Source organism: Trichomycterus rosablanca, chromosome 1, assembly GCF_030014385.1.
Source record: "Trichomycterus rosablanca isolate fTriRos1 chromosome 1, fTriRos1.hap1, whole genome shotgun sequence".
In the NCBI taxonomy this organism is placed as follows: Eukaryota; Metazoa; Chordata; class Actinopteri; order Siluriformes; family Trichomycteridae; genus Trichomycterus; species Trichomycterus rosablanca.
The window spans coordinates 1,970,310-1,992,201 of record NC_085988.1 but is presented as its reverse complement, the minus strand read 5'-3'; the positions used below and the strand labels follow the sequence as shown (position 1 = coordinate 1,992,201).

The 21,892-nt window shown below is 46.4% G+C and overlaps 1 protein-coding gene across 5 annotated transcripts in view; it reads right to left on the bottom strand.

The window, feature by feature from the left end:
- akap9 (A kinase (PRKA) anchor protein 9) overlaps positions 1 to 21,892 on the bottom strand; it is a 119,466-nt gene that overhangs the window by 77,412 nt on the left and 20,162 nt on the right. For all 5 annotated transcript variants that reach the window (XM_062997454.1, XM_062997464.1, XM_062997489.1 and 2 more), the window contains 11 exons: positions 21,344 to 21,482; positions 18,938 to 19,005; positions 18,716 to 18,818; positions 18,353 to 18,490; positions 17,378 to 17,582; positions 15,949 to 15,985; positions 13,213 to 13,248; positions 12,439 to 12,537; positions 11,124 to 11,230; positions 10,707 to 10,789; positions 6,355 to 6,536 (listed from right to left, as the gene is read on the bottom strand). In XM_062997454.1, coding sequence (XP_062853524.1) covers positions 6,355 to 6,536; positions 10,707 to 10,789; positions 11,124 to 11,230; positions 12,439 to 12,537; positions 13,213 to 13,248; positions 15,949 to 15,985; positions 17,378 to 17,582; positions 18,353 to 18,490; positions 18,716 to 18,818; positions 18,938 to 19,005; positions 21,344 to 21,482 — 1,197 coding nt within the window. The remainder of the gene's footprint in view (positions 1 to 6,354; positions 6,537 to 10,706; positions 10,790 to 11,123; positions 11,231 to 12,438; positions 12,538 to 13,212; positions 13,249 to 15,948; positions 15,986 to 17,377; positions 17,583 to 18,352; positions 18,491 to 18,715; positions 18,819 to 18,937; positions 19,006 to 21,343; positions 21,483 to 21,892) is intronic.

The following is a 21,892-nucleotide window of genomic DNA, read 5'->3' as shown; positions in this document are numbered from 1 at the left end:
AGAGGAGCGGCCACAGAGAACAGCAGCTCAGGAGGAGCTCTTAACAGTACCCTCCCCTTTAACGGCGCCTCTAGGCGACCTACCAGGCTTGTCGGGGTTGTCCCGGTGAAATTCCCGAATAAGGTGAGGGTCCAAAATGGCAGAGCGGGGAATCCAGGAGCGTTCCTCTGGACCATAGCCTTCCCAGTCCACCAGATATTGGAGGCCCCGGCCGCGGCGTCTGGAATCCAGGAGGCGGCGGACTGTGTAGGCCGGGTGCCCATCAATAAGTCGGGCGGGTGGAGGGGGTTTGGACGGAGGGCACAGATTGGACTGTTTGACCGGTTTCAACTGCGAGACGTGGAAAGTAGGATGAATCCGCATATGTTTGGGCAACGTGAGCCGGACAGCAGTGGGGTTAATGATCCTTTGGATGGTATAAGGTCCAATAAAACGAGGCGCCAGCTTCCTGGACTCAGAGTGTAGGGGTATGTTTCTGGAGGACAACCAAACAGACTGGCCCGGGAGATACTGCGGACTGGGTCTTCTGTGGCGGTTGGCCGAACGCTGGGTGACGGTCTGGGACTTAAGCAGGGTAGCTCGTACGGACCTCCAGATCTTCCTGCAGCGCCGTAAGTGGTGCTCAACTGAGGGAACTGCCACCTCTGCCTCTTGTTCAGAGAATAGTGGTGGCTGGTAGCCAAGGGAGGCCTCAAACGGGGATCGGCCGGTGGCAGAGCAGATGAGGGTATTATGGGCATATTCGGCCCAGGCGAGGTGGGTGCTCCAGAGAGAGGGGCTGTTGGCCGACATACAACGCAGGGCGGCTTCCACCTCCTGGTTAGCTCTTTCCGCTTGCCCGTTGGATTGGGGGTGGAAACCGGACGAGAGGCTGACTGTGGCTCCCAGGGCTTTACAAAAAGCACGCCAGACCTGGGACACGAATTGGGGACCCCGGTCGGATACAATGTCCAGGGGAATACCGTGGATCTTGAAGACTTGGTCAAATAAGAGCTGAGCCATTTCAAGGGCTGAAGGGAGCTTGGGTAAGGCTACCAGCCGAACCGCCTTGGAGAAACGGTCCACTACCGTCAAAATGGTCGTCATTCCCTGAGACTCCGGAAGGCCAGTGACGAAATCCAGGGCGATGTGAGACCAGGGACGTCCAGGGACAGAAAGAGGCTGGAGCAGACCCGCAGGGGGTGTGTGGGAGGACTTACTGCGGGCGCAGGTGGCGCAGGCAGCCACAAACTGCCTGGTGTCTGCTTCCAGGGAAGGCCACCAGAAATGGCACTTAAGGAGGGACTCAGTGCGATTAGCTCCAGGATGGCTGGCGAAATTGGAGCAGTGGCCCCATCTGAGGACAGCCGGTCGTACAGCAGTCGGGACAAACAGGCGGTTGGAAGGCCCATCTCCAGGGTCGGGTTCCTGTTCTAGGGCCTCTTTAATAGCTTCCTGGATATCCCAGGTGACACCGGCTAGGACGCAATTGGGAGGCAAGATGGAGTCGTCGGAGGGTGGAGTGTCCTCGGAAATGAACTGGCGCGAGAGCGCGTCAGGTTTGGTGTTGCGGGAGCCTGGGCGGTAAGTCAGGGTAAAGTCGAAACGACTAAAGAATAGAGCCCATCTGGCTTGGCGGGAGTTCAGCCGTTTTGCTGTCTGGACATAAGAAAGATTCTTATGATCCGTGCAGACCACAAAAGGCTGTCTTGCTCCCTCCAGCAAGTGCCTCCACTCTTCCAGGGCGAGTTTGACTGCCAGGAGCTCGCGATTACCCACATCGTAATTGACCTCCGAGGGGGTGAGCCGTTTGGAGAAGAATGCACAGGGATGAAACTTGTTGTCCGGGCTAGAGCGTTGGGAAAGGACCGCTCCAACTCCACAAGAAGATGCGTCAACCTCCACAAGGAATTGCTTCGAGGGATCTGGTTGAGAAAGAACGGGAGCAGAGGTGAACAGAACCTTGAGACGGTCAAAGGCGGCCTGAGCTTCCAGGGGCCAGGAGAAGGGGACTTTGGTGGAGGTCAAGCGAGTTAGGGGGGCCGCTACCCTGCTGTAGTCGCGGATGAACCTCCTATAAAAGTTTGCGAATCCTAGGAAGCGTTGCAAGGCCTTACGGCAGGAAGGAACAGGCCACTCAGTAACGGCACGGATCTTTTCGGGGTCAGCCCTAATTCGTCCTGGCTGGATGACAAAGCCGAGGAAGGCGATGGAATTCGTGTGGAACTCGCATTTCTCAGCCTTGATGAATAACCTGTTCTCCAACAGGCGAGACAGGACCCGCCGGACGTGAATGATGTGCTCCTCAGGGGACCGTGAAAAAATCAATATGTCGTCCAAATAAACAAACACGAACCGGTACAGGAAATCGCGTAGGACGTCATTTACCAGGGCCTGGAAAACCGCGGGGGCGTTGGTCAGTCCAAAGGGCATCACCAAGTATTCGAAATGGCCGAGGGGGGTGTTAAAGGCCGTCTTCCACTCATCACCTTCCCGAATACGCACCAGGTGGTAGGCGTTCCGGAGGTCAAGTTTACTAAAAATGACAGCACCCTGCAGAGATTCGAAAACAGAGGATGAAAGTGGAAGGGGATACTTGTTCCTGACCGTGATCTGGTTCAGCGCCCGATAGTCTATGCAAGGCCTCAATGACTTATCCTTCTTCTCCACAAAGAAGAACCCTGCACCGAGGGGAGAGGAGGAAGGACGGATGAGACCAGTTTCGAGACACTCAGAGATGTAATTCTCCATGGCTTCACGCTCCGGATGAGACAGGTGGTAAAGACGACTGGTGGGAAGTGTGGCTCCGGAGAGGAGATCGATAGCGCAGTCGTAGGGCCGGTGGGGAGGAAGAGATCGAGCTCGGTCCTTACTAAATACTTCCCGAAGATCATGATACTTGGAGGGGACCTGGGAGAGGTCAACATCATCGATGAAAGGAGGGGGGTCGGTACGAGGGCTAGAAGGATGGACTGCTGACTGTAAACACCGGGAGTGGCAGAGATCGCTCCAAGCAGTGATCTTACCCTGCTGCCAATCAAGTTGAGGATTATGTGTTGAGAGCCATGGGAATCCCAAAACCAGAGGGGACTTGGGAGTCTTGACTACCGAGAAACGGATGGACTCGCGATGATTGCCCGAAAGGACTAGGGTTACCGGGGCCGTACGGTGAGTAATACGAGCGAGCATGCGCCCATCCAGAGCAAAAGCGGTTACAGGGGTGTCGAGAACCTCCAAGACGCACCCTTTCTGGGTAACAAGACTTTCATCGATAAGATTGTCCTCCGATCCGGAGTCGACGAGTGCAAGGAGGGACACTGGATTCCCGGGGAAGCATAGGGTAGCAGGGACCTGGAGGCGAGGACGAAGAGGTGGGGTTGTGGTTCTTGAGCTCGTCAGAATCCCCACTCCTACTGGCGAGCTCCCCCTTTTGGGCGTATGGGGCACGAAGCGAGAAGGTGCCCGGTTTGGCCACAATAGAGGCATTCGCCCGAACGCAATCTTTTTAGACGTTCCTCTGGGGCGAGCCGGGCTCGTCCAAGCTGCATGGGTTCGTCCCCCTCAGCAGTGGGGGAAGCTGGAAAAGGAACAGGCGTTTCATGAAGGGAGGATCTAGGAAGAACTGGCCTCGGGGTCAGAGCAGGACGTGACGACCGCTCCCGGCGGCGCTCCCGGAGCCGGCCGTCCAGACGAATAGCCAGGTCAATGAGACCCTGAAGACTAGAAGGCTCATCCCGGGCTGCCAACTCATCTTTAAGACGCTCTTCTAGGCCACGGCGGAAAGCTCCCCGGAGGGCGGCGTCATTCCAGCCGGCATCAGCCGCAAGCGTCCAGAACTCAATGGCATAATCAGCAACAGACCGGGAGCCCTGGTGTAGCCCCAAAAGACGACTGGCCGCATCTCCGGCATGATTCGGGTGATCGAACACCGCCTGAAACCGACAGAGGAAATCTTCATAAGAACCCACATGTGGACCCACAGATGACTGGGCGGCCTCGGCCCAAGTTAGGGCTCTTCCCCTGAGGAGTCCAATCACATAGGCTATCTTGCTAGCGTCGTTGGAGAAGGTGGTGGGTCGCTGGCTAAAGACCAGGCCGCACTGGTACAGGAAACCCCGGCATTTATCCAACTCACCATGGTAAGGCTCCGGATGGGTGGTGAGACCCTCAGCCAGGGACGGGGCTGGGGAACCAAACTCGGAAACAGGTACGTGTGGCGCGGTGCTGGGGTTCAGGGACGAGATAGGTTGGGCGGAGGTAAGGGCTTCAACCTGCCGGGAGACCTGCCCTAATTGCTGCACAAGCTGGCGGTTGCTCTCAATGAGAGACCTGAGCAATTGGTCGTGCTGAACCAGCTGAGTGGCCTGGTGGCTCAGCAGGGACTCCAGGGTTCCCTGTCCATCTGTGGAAGGGTTCGCGGGTTCCATAGTGAGGACCAGATTGTACTGTTAAGAGGGGTTTGGAATTGGAACCACGATGCGAACACAACCACAGAGACAGGAGCAGGGTTTAAGTGATTTATTAAGAATAATAGTCCAGAAAGAGAACCAGGGAACGAGGGTGAAGGCGAGGGTACGAGTGGCTACGCTTGGGGGTAGGAGGCTGACAGGAACCGCAGGTGGCAGGTGGATGAGAGATCCAGGGACCAGGCAGGGAAGGCAGGAACACAGGAACAGAGAGCCGGCGAGGGATCCAGGTACCAGGCAGAGAAGGCAGGAACACAGGAACAGAGAGCCGGCGAGGGATCCAGGAACCAGGCAGAGAAGTCAGGAACACAGGAACAGATAGCAGGCGCAAGGGAAACCAGACAGTGTGCATAGCAAACAACAACTGACAATCTGGTCCTGACTGAGAGGAAGGCATGGGCTTATAACCAGGAGGCTGATGAGAAGGTAATTAGGGCCAGGTGAGTCAAATTAGGCAGGGGAGAGATCTATTGGCTGGAATGGGAGGAGAAGTACCTTCAGCCACCGCTAGATGTCACCAAAACCACCAGAGGAGCGGCCACAGAGAACAGCAGCTCAGGAGGAGCTCTTAACAGTATATGAAGTTTGTTGGTATATAATGTAGGTATATAATGTCGTTATATAATGTCAGTATATAATGTAGGTATATAATGTCGTTATATAATGTCAGTATATAATGTTGGTATATAATGTAGGTATATAATGTCGATATATAATGTAGGCATATAATATCATATATAATGTAGGTATATAATGTCGTTATATAATGTCAGTATAAAATGTAGGTATATAATGTAGGTATATAATATCAGTATAGTATAATATCAGTATATAATGTAGGTATATAATGTCGATATATAATGTAAGTATACAATGTTGGTATATAATGTAGGTATATAATGTCGTTATATAATGTCGGTATAAAATGTAGGTATATAATGTAGGTATATAATATCAGTATATAATGTAGGTATATAATGTCGATATATAATGTAGATATATAATGTAAGTATACAATGTTGGTATATAATGTAGGTATATAATGTCGTTATATAATGTCGGTATAAAATGTAGGTATATAATGTAGATATATAATGTCGTTATATAATGTCAGTATATAATGTAGGTATATAATGTTGATATATAATGTAGGTATATAATGTAAGTATACGATGTTGGTATATAATGTAGGTATATAATGTCATTATATAATGTCAGTATATAATGTAGGTATATAATGTCTGTATATAATGTCGTTATATAATGTCGGTATATAATGTAGGTGTATAATGTCAGTAAATAATGTAGGTATATAATGTCAGTATATAATGTAGGTATATAATCTCGTTATATAATGTTGGTATATAATGTCGGTATATGTCGGTATATAATGTCGTTATATAGCATTGGTATATAACGTTCATATATAACATTTATATAAAACGGTTGTATATAATGTTTGTATATAATGTTTGTTGGTATATAATGGAGGTATATAATGTCGATATATAATGCAGGTATATAATGTTGGTATATAACGTTGGTATATAATGTTTATATAAAAAGGTTGTATATCATTTTTGTATATAAAGGTTGTTGGTATATAATGTCGAAATATAATGTAGGTATATAACGTTCATATATAATGTTTATATAAAAAAGTCATATAAAATGTTCGTCTATAAAGGTTGTTGGTATATATACAGGGGTTTTTGTATCTGTTGGTCCTGGATTTTGTAAAGTTGCTTTGAGACAATGTCTATTGTAAAAAGCGCTATATAAATAAAGTTGATTTGATTTGATTTTGTTGGTATATAATGTTGGTATATAACGTTGGTATATAATATTTATATAAAAAGGTCGTATATAATGTTCGTATATAAAGTTTGTTGGTATATGCTCCCCGTACCTGTGATTGAGTCTCAGCGAGGATGTGACTCAGTCTCTGCTCTGCCCTCTGTAGCCTACAGCTCACGTCCCTCACAAACTCCGCCTCCTCCACAGAGAGCCACGCCCCCTGGACCTCCTCCGCCCCTTCAGGAGTCTCCGTCGACACGGAGAGCGGGCCGGAGTCCATCGTGTCCAAAATATCTGAAATCAACACACAGTTATTAATACAGATATAAAAATTACACGTTTATTAGCTTAGTACCACATTTTATTTATTAACATATGATTTCGTTTTTTCTTAGCCATTTACCATCACATATTAAGCTAAATGTTAATGTTTCCAATATACGTAACCCTGAAAAATGTGTTAGCATACATGCTAAGTCTAATTATTGTCAATTAAGCTAGATACAGTAATCTAACTAACAATTTATCATCATATCTGAGGTAAATGTTAATGTTCTCAATATGACTGACCACACTGATTTGTGTTAGCATACATGCTAAGTCTAAATTCTGTCATTGTAGCTAAATAAAAACATTATTAGTTATCTGTCATCATATCTGAGGTAAATGTTAATGTTCTGAATATGACTGACCACACTGGATTGTGTTAGCATACATGCTAAGTCTTGTTTCATTAGCTTGTATAAAGACTTTGATAATAATTAGTGTACATTTAGCTGTATGGAGTTTGTTTTTCTTAGTAACATTTACCTCAGATGTACTGATTATGTTTCCAGTTGATAAAAAACATTGAATTTTATTAGCTAATGGCACTTATGGTAATTTTAGCTGTTTGGAGTATTTTATTAGCAATTAACTCTCACATCTGAGGTAAACGTTGATATTCTGAATATGTCTGAACACATTGCCAAGACTTAGCACAGCTATTTACACACACTACACTACGCATCGATGCTAACAAATATCAATCTATCAACACACTTAGGGAATTTTGTTAGCAATCAATGCTAAAATGATGTTGTGTAATATTTATCTGCCTTTTTATGAGTCTTTAATTAGTAATACACCAACACATCTGAGGAAAATGTAGAACTTTCGAAAATGGCTAAACTCACAGAGTATTGTTAGCATGTAAGCTAAGCTAAGCTAAGCTAAGCTAAACTAAGCGTGCATTGTTTTCATTTAGCTGTATTTTAGCCGAGTCTTTTCCTGTTAATCTATCAAAAGCTCTGAAAAAAGCCAGTAGAACTGCATTTGCATTTATGCTAAGAGTCACTAGCATTATGTTAGCTTTTACCAACAATACGGCTGAACCTATTTATTTTTGTTAGCATTGATGCTAGGTGTAGCTACATAAGCATTAAGGGTTTGTTTTTAGCCTTTTTACACTGTTTATATAAAAGATTAAACAGCTACTAACTAGCTTGCTAAGTCATTAGCTCAGCGATTTACTAGCATATGCTCTGGTTTCATGAACAACTGACAAACTGAACACCAGTAAGTTTAGCTATTAGCCATATTATCTTAAAATTACAGCAGTTTTATGTAGCTACTGTTAAATCTCGACCAAAACTGACTCAGTTAGCGATGCATTAAGTATCAAGACGGTTAGCTTTCTGCTATAACAGAGTTAGCGCTGGATTATTGAACAGTTAGCGCTCTGTCAGGCTAACTGTAGTCGATCTTGCTGAGCCAGTTCTTCATTGAGGAATTCTTTATAGATTCTGACCCGAAGGTGGGTGGGAACGACGTCTCTATAGAGTAGGCGTGGACACGCTCCATTCCCGATGACTAGCCGTGACTGTGATTGTTTCTGCTCTCTGTCGAGCAGGCTTGGGTGTTAGCATGATGCTATAGTAATAAAATGCTTTGTTCCGATCATAATGATATAAAACGAGCAGATTAAACTCTACACAATATTTCATTGTGTGATGAAGATCACAAGTATTACCTGTACGGGTACAGGCACAGTTATACCATTACTGACTGACTGTTAGTAGGTATTGTCGCAGAGCTTGCCAGAATTCGCTGGGACATTAATAATACCCCAAGTATGGTAAATAATTTAGTAAAAATGTATAAAATGCTAAAGAAAGGGTGCTGAATGAACTATGGAGCTGAAATAAATAATTTTAAGATCGATTATCTGGTACGGTTCGAGTCTGAGCCGTGCTATCGACTGGCCGAGCACCTACACAGACAGCTCCCTCTGCTGGCTGACTGAAGGCACTACACAGATACACGAATAACGGATAGCAGTGCCTGACTCTCTGTACGTGTGTGAACCCGCCTTAATCAGGTGAAGGGAAGCGGTCGTGTCTAAGGGGCCGTCCTCGGTCAGGATCGGGGCCTGCACGGTGGGTAGCACTGTCGCCTCACAGCAAGAAGGTCCTGGAGTTTTTAAACACCTCACTGTCACTGCTGGACTGAGAATCGTCCACCAACCAAAAACACCCAGCCGACAGCGCCCCGTGTGCAGCGTCCTGTGACCACCGATGAAGGTCTAGAAGATGAGCGACTCAAACAGCAGCAATAGATGAGCGATCGTCTCTGACTTTACATCTACAAGGTGGACCGACTAGGTAGGAGTGTCTAATAGAGTGGACGGTGAGTGGACACGGCGTTTAAAAACTCCAGCAGCGCTGCTGTGTCTGATCCACTCATACCAGCACAACACACACTAACACACCACCACCATGTCAGTGTCACTGCAGTGCTGAGAATCATCCACCACCTAAATAATACCTGCTCTGTGGTGGTCCTGACCATTGAAGAACAGGGTGAAAGCAGTGGTTTTACTGTGAAATGCATCTCCTGCATAGTTAGAATAGTAATCATCCTCATAGAGTCTATATTTGTATTTTATTTACTCTCTTTATCTCTTAATCTGCGCTGTAACTTCTGTAACACTGAAATGATGTGTTTTATCTTATTTAAAGTACTAAAATATAAAATACACTGATTACAAATGTGTCTCACACCAGTCAGTAGTTGAACCGTAATGCTGTTCCCTGTGATGGACGTGTTTACTTATTTAGACGTGGAATTTGAGCCGGGGGGGGGGGGGGGGGGGGGGGGGGGCACAAACTTTTACACAACAGCCCCTCCCTGTCGGTGAGCCCATTATAAAAGTGTGTGTGTGTGTGTGTGTGTGTGTGAGAACCTGATCCATTCATTCATATATTCCGTATGGACTGAACACACCTGTGTGTGATACTAATATAAACCAGTTCAACCGGTTCTACCAGAGCAGCATACCAGTACACCATCCCAGTGCAATTATCCTGTCAGGCACAGTCCACAACTACACCATCACACACACCAAACTGCTGCTTCAATCCCCACCACCACCACCACCGGGTCGGCACCGTTGGACCCCTGAGCACGCTCCTTAACCTGTAATTGTTTGACGCTAGCCCACGACCCCTGGGATCCGGGTTCGAATCTCAGCAGCAGCAGCGCTATCAGCCAGTCAGTGAATAAGTTACTGGACTAGGAGTTAGAAGTTGTAGCCTAGTGGTTAAGGTACTGGGCTAGTAATCAGAAGGTCGCTGGTTCGAACCCCACCACTGCCAGGTTGCCACGGTTGGGCCCTTGAGCAAGGCCCTCAACCCCTCAACCCTCAATTGCTTGGACTGTACACTGTAGGTCGCTTTGGATAAAAGCGTCTCCTGTATGCTGACAATGTCAATGTAAACGGACTGGTGATCGGAAAATTGCAGGTTGGCAGCGTTGGGCCCCCGAGCGAGGCCCCTAACCCTCGTTGGGCCCCCGAGCGAGGCCCCTAACCCTCATTGCTTGACTGTTTGACTGTAATTAGCTAGAGCTTCGGATAAAGGCGTCGACTAAATTACATAAATGTGAACTTTACATGACGCTTACTCATTTATGACCAAAATTCATGCAAGCGATGAGGGTTAGGGGCCTCGCTCAGGGGCCCAACACTGCCAACTCGGCAGCAGAGAGCATAGAACCTGCAGTATTCCAATCATTAATCAAGTATCTTAACCATGAAGCTACCGTTTGTCCTTTGTTGAATGATGGCGTGATATCATTGGCTGATAGCATTGTTACTGAGATTCGAACCTGGATCCTTGGAGTCGTGGGACAGCGTAACAGACCCCCACTCCACCTGAGCGCCTGTGATTGAGCCAATACAGGATTATAGACTGGAACCTGCTGGTGGATCATACTTGATTTTTAGTGCCAATCTGGCAACCCAATCACATTTGGGTGATTTAAACAGCGTGGAAGAGTGGAGACGTCCAGGAACTCGGGGTCAAGGGTCACACCGAGCTGAAGCAGGCTCAAGAACGCTTATACGCGGGCCTGCGCAAAAGTTTGTGCACCCCTGCTCTCAGAGCTAGCTTCGGACGTGCCGTAAATTAGCGAAGCTCCGCCCACCTGACTGTACGACGGTCTGGACCCTGACGGTCTCCTCCAGCAGCTCGGTGGTCCTCAGCACGTCCATCAGCGTCCGGTACACCCTGGCATACAAACAGAGAGAGTGGCGTGTTACCGCGGTAACCATGCTAACGCCAATTTAATTCTATTAGCCGAATGTATATTCGCACGTTTATAGAATTACACGCCGAAGCCAAAAGTATCTGGACACGCTCGCTGACTCAGAGCTTATGAAGTCGATCACACGCATCGTATTCTTGTAGAAACGCTTTAGGGAAGGCCCTTGAACCCATAGAGCCCTGACTCACACCCGTCTGGGATGAACCGGAACGTGGACTGTGACCCAGGCCTCAGATTTTCTGCAGTTTTTGAAGATCTTGATGACGTTTTTGTCACGTTTAGGTGCTCATTCCTCACCTCACGTCCGTATGAGCCGCCGATGGTTGTGATGTCACTTCCTCTTCCTCATCCTTCACCATGGCTTTCTCCTCATCCTCATCTTCTTCATCTTCTCTGGTCCTCAGCTTTCGAATGAGCAGAAGATAAGAGAGTGAGGAACCAAGTCATGATCAAACACACATACACACACATATATACGCACACCCATATATATATATATACATACACACACCTACGTATATATACATACACTTCTACGTACACATATATACACACACACTTATACACACAAACACATCCATATGTACACATGCGTATATATATATATATAATCTACAGTATATATACTCTTACATACACATATATACACACTCATATACACACTGAGATACACACACACACACACACACACACACACACAGCAGCTTTGCACACACACAGAGGAGAAACGAACCGCATTGACTCCACTACATTTACACCACGTGATCAAAAGTATACGGACGCTGGGTTATTAGCAAGCTTTAAAATTTTCGTCTGTAACTGCTGGGCTTCCTGTACAGCCTGGAGAACACAGAGTGGACTCGTCCGACCTGAGGACACGTTACAACTCGGCCGGTCCAGAGTCATCGGCGGCGTTTCTGGACAACGGTAGCTCGGCGGTTACGGTGCAGGACTAGTAATCAGAAGGTTCAAGTCTCGCCACTTCTAAGGTTGGCAGTGTCGGGCCCCTGAGCAAGGCCCTTAACCCTCAATTGCTTAAACTATACTCGGTCATAACTGTAAGCCGCTTTGTTACAGAATGAGGTCAGTAGAGGGTCCAGGGTGTTTAATATTTTTCGGGTTCAGCTCTTTCAGGTGCTTTGAATCTTACAATAATGTTTTGGACTGTAGATGGTAAAATATTTCATGTTGCTAATTTCACTCCCCACCAACGTTCCAAAAGTCTTGGTACACAGTCCTAATTTGCTCCTGTCCCAAATTTTCTGGAACGTTCTAGAAGCATCTAGAAATCACGGCTTTGTGTTCCGACCCACGTCCCAATATTTTGGGATTTCTTTTTTTTTTTTTTATTGAATTGTTTTTTTAAATTTATTTAATTCAATTAACTTGTTAATTACATAGAGTTGTATTTGTAAACAAAACCCTGAAGCTAAGCAGAATTGAGGTTTTAACTTCAGGTTAAAAGAGGAGTGGTGGAGGATTACAGAGAGCGTAGTGTGTTCTTCCATGTGTCGTAAATCACTAAGAAAGTGGCCACGGCTCTGAACGTTAGCCGTCTGCTCACATCAGTCAGAGAGGCTGACGATTAGCTAGCGTCAGCATGTCGCCGTACCTGCGATCGCCCGGCGTCTCTCCGTTCGCTCTCGTTCAGCGTGCTGATACGTTGAATCTCGCTCTGCTTGGCGAACTCCACCGACATCTGCACGATCACCTGAGCGGAGACACGGAAAAATCACGTTAGCTTCGTTTAGCGACGTGTCATCCACATCGTTTAGGTTCGTCTGTAGTTTCGATGGCCCTCCATGGCCTCACAAAACTTTGGTTTCATGTATAGTTTATCCGCGCAGCCTTGTTTATACCTTCATACTACCTGTTCCTGATATATGTTACGTGGTCAAAAGTATTTGGACACTTTGCTAGAGGTATACAATCAATAATATGCTTCCCTGTGCACAAAGTGAGTTCCACTGCCTCCACAAAACCACAAATCTCAACCCCACTCTACACATTTTGGGACGAATTGGAATGTAGACTGCGAGCTGAGGGAGGGAGGAAGGGTCGATAGGGAAGTCATGTAACAGCGACCCCTGGTGTCCGGTTAAGGCTCAACAGCGAGAGCAAGCGGTCGTGTTCCTCTGTACATACTGACCACTTACTGTAAGTGCAATCGCCAAAGAGTCTAATAAGAATTTACGGCTTCCACATATGGGCAACGTAATAAAACCAGACCTCAGAACGCCCCACGAGGTCGCGGCTACGATCCACACGTGCGCCACGTTCTCCGTCACACATGCTAACGTGCGCTGACGTGACCTGGTTTGGCTAATTAGATTCTGATGCTATTTTGATCATGACAATTCTATTGGGATCAAAGAGTTTTGGTTACCTTGGCGATCTCCTCCTCCATCTCACACTGACGAATCTGGAAGGAAGATCAAAAGAAGCACCGTTATTGTTATACACACGCCTGGAGCGATAAGAGCCCCGCCCAGGGGCCCGACACTGGCTCCAGGGAATTTGTGCCCATTCAGGCTCAAAAGAGCATTCCAATTCATCCCAAACATGCAGGACACTGGAAGAGCTGGAGTGGGTACCCCGACTACCTGTCCATCCATCCGTATCAGATCGACATCTAATAGATCCCTCAGAACGACATCTAATAGATCCCTCAGATTAACATCTGATAGATCCCTCAGATCGACACCTAATAGATCTCTCAGATCTACACCTAATAGATTCCTCAGATCGACACCTAATAGATCCCTCAGATTAACACCTAATAGATCCCTCAGATCAACACCTAATAGATCCCTCAGATCGACACCTAATAGATCCCTCACCCTCAGATCAACATCTAATAGATCCCTCAGATTAACATCTAATAGGTCCCTCAGATCGACACCTAATAGATCCCTCAGATTAACATCTAATAGATCCCTCACCCTCAGATCGACATCTAATAGATCCCTCAGATCGACACCTAATAGATCCCTCAGATTAACATCTAATAGATCCCTCACCATCAGATCGACATCTAATAGATCCCTCAGATCGACACCTAATAGATCCCTCAGATTAACATCTAATAGATCCCTCAGATTAACACCTAATAGATCCCTCACCCTCAAATCAACATCTAATAGATCCCTCAGATTAACATCTAATAGTTCTCTCACCCTCACCATCAGATCGACATCTAATAGATCCCTCAGATCGACACGTAATAGATCCCTCAGATTAACACCTAATAGATCCCTCACCCTCACACACACCATCAGATCGACATCTAATAGATCCCTCAGATCGACACGTAATAGATCCCTCAGATTAACACCTAATAGATCCCTCACCCTCAGATCAACATCTAATAGATCCCTCAGATTAACATCTAATAGTTCTCTCACCCTCACCATCAGATCGACATCTAATAGATCCCTCAGATCGACACCTAATAGATCCCTCAGATTAACACCTAATAGATCCCTCAGACCGACACCTAATAGATCCCTCAGATCGACACCTAATAGATACCTCAGATTAACACCTAATAGATCCCTCACCCTCAGATCAACATCTAATAGATCCCTCAGATTAACATCTAATAGTTCTCTCACCCTCACCATCAGATCGACATCTAATAGATCCCTCAGATCGACACCTAATAGATCCCTCAGATTAACACCTAATAGATCCCTCAGATTAACACCTAATAGATCCCTCAGACCGACACCTAATAGATCCCTCAGATCGACACCTAATAGATACCTCAGATTAACACCTAATAGATCCCTCACCCTCAGATCAACATCTAATAGATCCCTCAGATTAACATCTAATAGTTCTCTCACCCTCACCATCAGATCGACATCTAATAGATCCCTCAGATCGACATCTAATAGATCCCTCAGATCGACACCTAATAGATCCCTCAGATTAACACCTAATAGATCCCTCAGACCGACACCTAATAGATCCCTCAGATCGACACCTAATAGATACCTCAGATTAACACCTAATAGATCCCTCACCCTCAGATCAACATCTAATAGATCCCTCAGATTAACATCTAATAGTTCTCTCACCCTCACCATCAGATCGACATCTAATAGATCCCTCAGATCGACACCTAATAGATCCCTCAGATTAACACCTAATAGATCCCTCACCCTCACACACACCATCAGATCCACATCTAATAGATCCCTCAATGGCATCTTCAACACCCCGTCCATCTTACTCTCGCACCGTGAACACAGATTAGCCAAAACATTAGGACCACAACCCTGTCGCTCTGACCCTGAAGGGTTCTTGTGGTGTCTGGTACCAGGACGTCACCCAGAAGGTCCTTCAGCTTCTTCTGTAGCTCAGATGTCCAGTTTTGATCCCCGTGTGTACACCTAGGTGCTTTGGATGGTGGACACGAGTTGCATGGGCATAAAATCATCTTCTGTTGGTCCGTATCACTTCCTCTGGTTCGTCCCTCCTCAGACCGCTGTGGGTGGGGACTCACCACGCCCGCCTGTGACACCCCCTGGCTAGCGACCAAAGTTCCTCAGGTCTTCATGCTGATCAGATCTGCTGCGTTCCACACGTGAACTACGAGGAACCTCCATCAGATCAGATCCCTACAGAATAGCTGTTAGCATGAACGTTTAGAAGGAGGTCCTGACGTTTGGCTCATTAGCGTACTCGCTCTCCCTCCCGTCAGTCCATCTCACTTTTACTATAAACCAAAAGTAGGACAGACGAGCACCGGAGGCTAAACTACACACACACACACACACACACACACACACACACACACACACACACACACTGAACTGAATGAAGCTGGTGACCACGCTAACAAAACATTACTGAATTATTTACAGTGTTGCAGTTCGGTCAGATCCAGTGGTCCTTAAGAATGGGGTCGGGCCCCTGCACAGGGCCCCTGAGATACGAAAGATCAGAGAACAGTGACTTACTGAGCGGTTCTGTGAAGTGTGATGGAGGGTGTTTCACCTACAGCATTCTAGACTAAAGACTAAAATACCACTCGTATCTACCTGCACTAATTTAGCCTGCCTGTTATTATGGGATGGCAGGCTATTAAATTCACCTGTTCAATAACAACACTCACCTGAAGCTCCTGTGTCTGAGGAGAAACACTCGGCATGCTGGGAAAAAACAAACAAGCAAGTAGAGAAAACGTGTCAATACAGTAACCAGCAGGTGGCAGCACTGCATTCCTAAATACACACACAGCGTATGACCAATTACTATATGACCAAAAGTATGTGGACACTAACACAATACTACTAACATACTGCTAGCTAGATGGGTGTCAAATCCATTTTAATAATCACTTTAGGGAAGGTCCATTTCCTTTATTTGCCAAGGAACATAAAGACATGGTCTGGTTTGATGAGTTTGGTGAGGAAGAGCTCCATCGATTGTGAGCCTGGCTGACTAAATGGGCACAAATTCCTACAGGAACTTCAAAATGTTGTGGGTAGCCTTTCCTGAAAAGTGGGCGTGGTTTAATTTCACACCTTAATTTTCTTTCGGGATTAATAAAGTATCTATCTTTCAAACATTAATTCCTTTTTCGAATGGAACGTACAGCAAGCTTATAGTCAGGTGTCCACATACTTTTGGCAATGTAGTGAAAGTGAAGTCCTGAGGTGAAGAACCTGAAGTGTAGCCTCAAGGAATGGAGATTCGAACCCAGGTCAATGCTTTAGAGCAGCCACAACTGGACAAGGAGTGGTCAGCCGGGTCACTGCATCGTTCCAAAAAATAAAAACATTTGCCTAGGCGTGTCCAAACTTTTGACTGGTACTATAGGGTCAGGGTTAGAAGAACGGCAGGTGTCCACAACATAGAATCAATTCCGTACTTGTGTAGATGCTCAGTGTTATGATGACATGTTTACGAAGCTAGAACAATAATAGACCCAGGACCGAACCTTGTGGGACGCCATGATGCACAATATTGCTAATGGCTTGACAGTTTAAGACTGATAGACTCTTAAATAGATCTTAGGGGTTAAGGTTTGGTTTCTTCACCAGCTAGCTTGAATGCCCCCCCCCCCCCACCACCACCACCACCACCACCACCACCACCTTTCACTACAGTATCAAGCTGAGCTTTTGTGGTTGGCCTTAAAAGGAACGTCAAAAATAAAGATTCTAAAGGTCTTCTGTTTTGGTTAAATATATGCAATAGTGCAAGAACAATAAAGGACCTAGGACAGAACCTTGTGGGACACCACAATGCATTTCTTTAGGCTCTGAAAAATCCACACTGTTGAAAATCTAAACCTGTAAAGAATTGTTTGCGCTAACAAACAGACCATGCTTTTAAGTTTATGTATCCAGTGTAGGAACGACCAAGATCTGAGGCACCACAAGGTCTTTCAGCTTTGCTAAGCGTCCAAAAACCAGTATCAAAGAAATCACACTTGATGTTCCTACTTTCAAAACAGAGCGGAGATGTTCTCACCTAGAAGAACTAGAAGTGACTGGACACAACCCGAAACTAGAAGGAAGAGCGACTTGAATTGCTACCTGTACTGGACGTCTGTTCCGGTGATTTCCTGCAGTCTGTTCTCCAGCAGAAGGATCTCGCTGGTGTAGCGTTCCTCGGTTTCCCTGATCTGCTGGCTGTAGTAGTTCCTCAGACGCTGGATCTCCTGCCTTTGCGCCTCCTCCTGCTGCTCCATCTTCATCCTCGCCTCCTGCTGGAGTTCCGTCCTCCGCTCCTTCTGAAGCTCTGCAGATCGGAGGTGATGTTAGACCCGGGATCGAGCAACTGAGGTCTTGACCTCGAAGATCTGGACCACGTCGAGCCTGACGGACAGAACCTATGGGCCCAATAGTGGGCGGAGCTAAACATGTCTATAGACCTGCAGAACCTAATCCTGCTCCCGGTGCCTTCAGAAGGACACATCTCACTGAAACAACTTTCTTCAGGCTGACCAAGGACCCGACACAGGCCGTTCCTGCTGCCCAACATCTACTGCTCGGCTGTATGCGGCTCTAATTGAGATGTTCATCTAGAAACTAGAAAGTTCCACAAAGCCTTGCAGACCAGGAGAGGGTCATAAAAGTCGGTAGCTCCTAGTCCTTCTTTCCAGTTCTAGGAAAAAGACCCACCTGTCAATCACACCCATCCACAAGGTAGATTTACTGGCCTCCCAGGATCTTCCGTTTAGATGCATTTTCCCCTTTTTTCCAGTCTGGTCATATCCAGTTCCCCAACTGCATCTCCTCTACTGCTGCAGACCCCGACCCTGACTGATGAGGGCCGTACCTAACACCCCCCCCTCCAAATGTGCACATGTCTCAGACTGCTAAAGTACTAAGAATCACGCACCGCTATCCATTCTTCATAATCTATGTGCGGCACCTCGACCGTCCAGCAGAGGCCGCTAATGCAACGGCAGTGAGGGATCCCTTCCCGACAGACACGGCCAATCGTAACCCAGGAGGCGGGGTTACCTGAATACAGGCGGGTATAGAATAAAGTGTGGGATGAGTTACCGTGGCTGGGGGAGTCGTGGACGTCCTCCACCGTCCTCACGCGTGTTACCTGGTTTACATCCTCCATCGGTGAGGCTGGGAGACGAGTGTGTGAGGCTGATACACTCACGTTCAACTGCTTCAACTTCCTGTACAGCTCTACACACACACACACACACACACACACACACACACACACACACACACACACACTGTAGATCAACACCAGCACGATGTGTCGTACAGATTGATTCTCGTTCTTTATAATCGTCCAGTACTTATAAGTCTATTCCTAGACTAGGTGCTTGCCTAGGCATTCTGAACTATTTGCTCCCACTGTGGTTTGGCAGAGTCCTAAGTCCTAAATAGTGTTTTAATTGTCACCTTTAGCATTTTCTAGGATCTGTCTGACGGCGGAGGTTTGGAGGTTCTGGAGGTGCTCATCACTCGCGTCCACGGTCTCGTCTCCACCCACAGCAGGAACCAGCTACACACACACACACACACAGGACATCAGTGTCTGATTAAAGGCTTCCTATGCCGCTCCTGACCACTGGGTGGCACTGTAGAGCACATATGGGTGTGAGGTATAGGAGAGTGATGTACCTGGAGGAGACCGATCCAGTCCTCAATCAGCAGGGTGATGGAGCTCAAGGACGGGCGTGGCTCGGATACTGCACACAATATACAGTAGATACATATACATTATACACACTCTATATATATACTCCTCACACACTGATACACGGAGTATAAAGCTTAGAGAGCAGGAGAACATTAGAGAAGGAGAACAGGAGAACATGAATACATGTATACAGGGGATCAGTGGAACATTTACACAGGAAACGAGGAGACCAGACAAAAATGTGGAGGAGCACGTGAGAACAGTAGAACGTAAGAACAAGAGTGCATGTACACAAATTAACATGAGAACAGAAGAAAAGGAAAACTTAAGACAATGCTAACATGTAGAAAAGAACATGAGAACAGCAGAACAGAACTTGAGAATGTTCAGAGGAAAACATGAAAACAGTAGAACTGGAGAACATGAGGACATTCAAACAAAAGAACAAAACAGTAGAACAGAAAAATGTGTTTATAATAGAATACGAGAAGAGCAGAAGAACATGAAAAAAGTAGAGCAGAAGAACATGTTTGCAGGAGAACAGTTGAACGAGTACATGAGAAGTGAGAACAGTAGAACAGAAGAATATATTTACAGTAGAACATGTGAAGGCCAGAAGAACATAAGACTGTTCAGAGGAGAACACAAGAACAGCACAAGGAGAACAGGTAAACAGAAGTACAGCAGAACATGGGAACATGAATAGAGAAGAACAGGAGAACAGTAGAACATTAGAACATGAGAACATGTATAGAGGAGAACATGAGAACAGTAAAACAAAATAATATTTTTGCAATAGATCTTGTTGATAGCAAAAGAATATCAGAATGTGCAGAGGAGAACACCAGAACAGTAGAACAGAAAAAAACTAAAGTACAGTAGAACATGAGAACAAAAAACATGAAGAAAACAAAACGAGGAGAACAGTAGAACATGAAAAATGTGTAGAGGAGAACAGTAGAACAGTAGAACATGAGAAAATGAAAACATGAGAACACTAGAACAGCAGAACATGAAGAAAACAGAACATGAGGAGAACAGTAGCACATGAGTACACATTTTCTTCTGTTCTTCTGTACACATGTAGAAAACAGGAGAACAGAACATGAGGAGAACAGTAGAACATGAAAACATGTATACAGAGGAGGACAGGAGAACATTAGAACATGTATATAGGAGAACATGTGGAGAACAGTAGAACATGAGGAGAACAGAAGAACATGTGGAGAACAGTAGAATATGAATACCGAAGAACATGTGGAGTACAGAAGAACACAAGAACAACAGAAGAACATGAGAACAACAGTAGAACATGGGGACAAAAGAACATGAGGAGAACAGTAGAATGTGGAGAACAGAAGAACATGAGGAGAACAGTAGAACATGAAAACAAAAGAACATGTGGAGAACAGAAGAACATGAGAACAACAGAATATGAGAAGAACAGTAGAACATGGGGACAAAAGAACATGAGAACATTAGAACATGGAGAACAGAAGAACATGAGGAGAACAGTAGAACATGAAAACAAAAGAACATGTGGAGAACAGTAGAACATGAAAACAAAAGAACATGTGGAGAACAGAAGAACATGAGAACAACAGAATGTGAGAAGAACAGTAGAACATGGGGACAAAAGAACATGAGGAGAACATTAGAACATGAGGAGAACAGTAGAACATGAAAACAAAAGAACATGTGGAGAACAGAAGAACATGAGAACAACAGAATATGAGAAGAACAGTAGAACATGGGGACAAAAGAACATGTGGAGAACAGTAGAACATGTGTATAGGAGAACATGTGGAGAACAGTAGAAGATCTGTGGAACACTGAACGTGAGATCTTTGATCTTCAGAGTGTGCTGGATGTTTAGATGAACAGTAACACTCCTCACCTTCATCTGCTCCTCCTAAATCAGGTTCCACCCACGTACCACCCACACACACATACAGAGCAAAAGTTTACACCCCCCCCCCCCCAACCCACCCACTCAAACCAGCACGTCTATCTACTGATGAGGAACTTCTGCAGGTTCTGAAGCACACGGATGAGGTTCTCCGGGTCAGCAACCTGCTCATGAATGGTTCAGTTCCTCACTGCCACCCTGTTTTCTCCGAGTGGAGGAGATGAACCTCTAGATGATCCACCTCAATGTAGAGAAGCTGAAGGACCTGCAGGTGCCATCCTGGTACCAGGTCCTACAGGAACCCTTCTTGGTGGGGATCAGATGGGCCTGGTCCACTTACCTGTACCGTCTGACAAGCCACGCCCCCTTCTCACCTGTACCCACCTCAATACCCCTATTCATTCGGGTACAGGTCCACCCATCCTCATCTTCCCACCTAGTTTACCAACTCTACAGTCCCACCTGCGTCCCCACTCACCTGTAGCTCCGCCCCGTGACTCAGGCTCCTCCCACTCAGGTGTGCCGGGGTGCAGCGACTCCCTGAGCAGCTCCACGTGGGCAGCGTGGATCTGAGAGAGGCTGATCCTCTGGGCCTCCATCTGTAGCCGGCACTCCTCCTGATACACACAGAGAGAGAGAGAGAGAGAGCACAAATCCCTTCATCCTGATCCACCATACGGCCTAAAGCATCTGGACACCTGAGCACGACCATGCTGATCGATCAGTCGGTGTTCCGGTTCGTCCCAGAGCTGTCCGTATACTTTCGGGAACTCGGACTACCGTCCGTTGGCTGAACATGAGCCTAAACTGGTTTTACACTGGACTGGTAATCGAAAGGTTGCTGGTTCAAACCCCTCAACAAGGCCCCTTAGGAGAATAAAAGGCCATCATGCATAATAAATGCACCAAAAGTATGTGGACACCCGGTTTATAAACTAAATATCAACAGGAGCTCGGTGACTTTCTGACAAGGGTGTAAAGCGCACCGCCTTTGGACTCCGGAGCGGTGGAGAGACGCGCCGTTTGA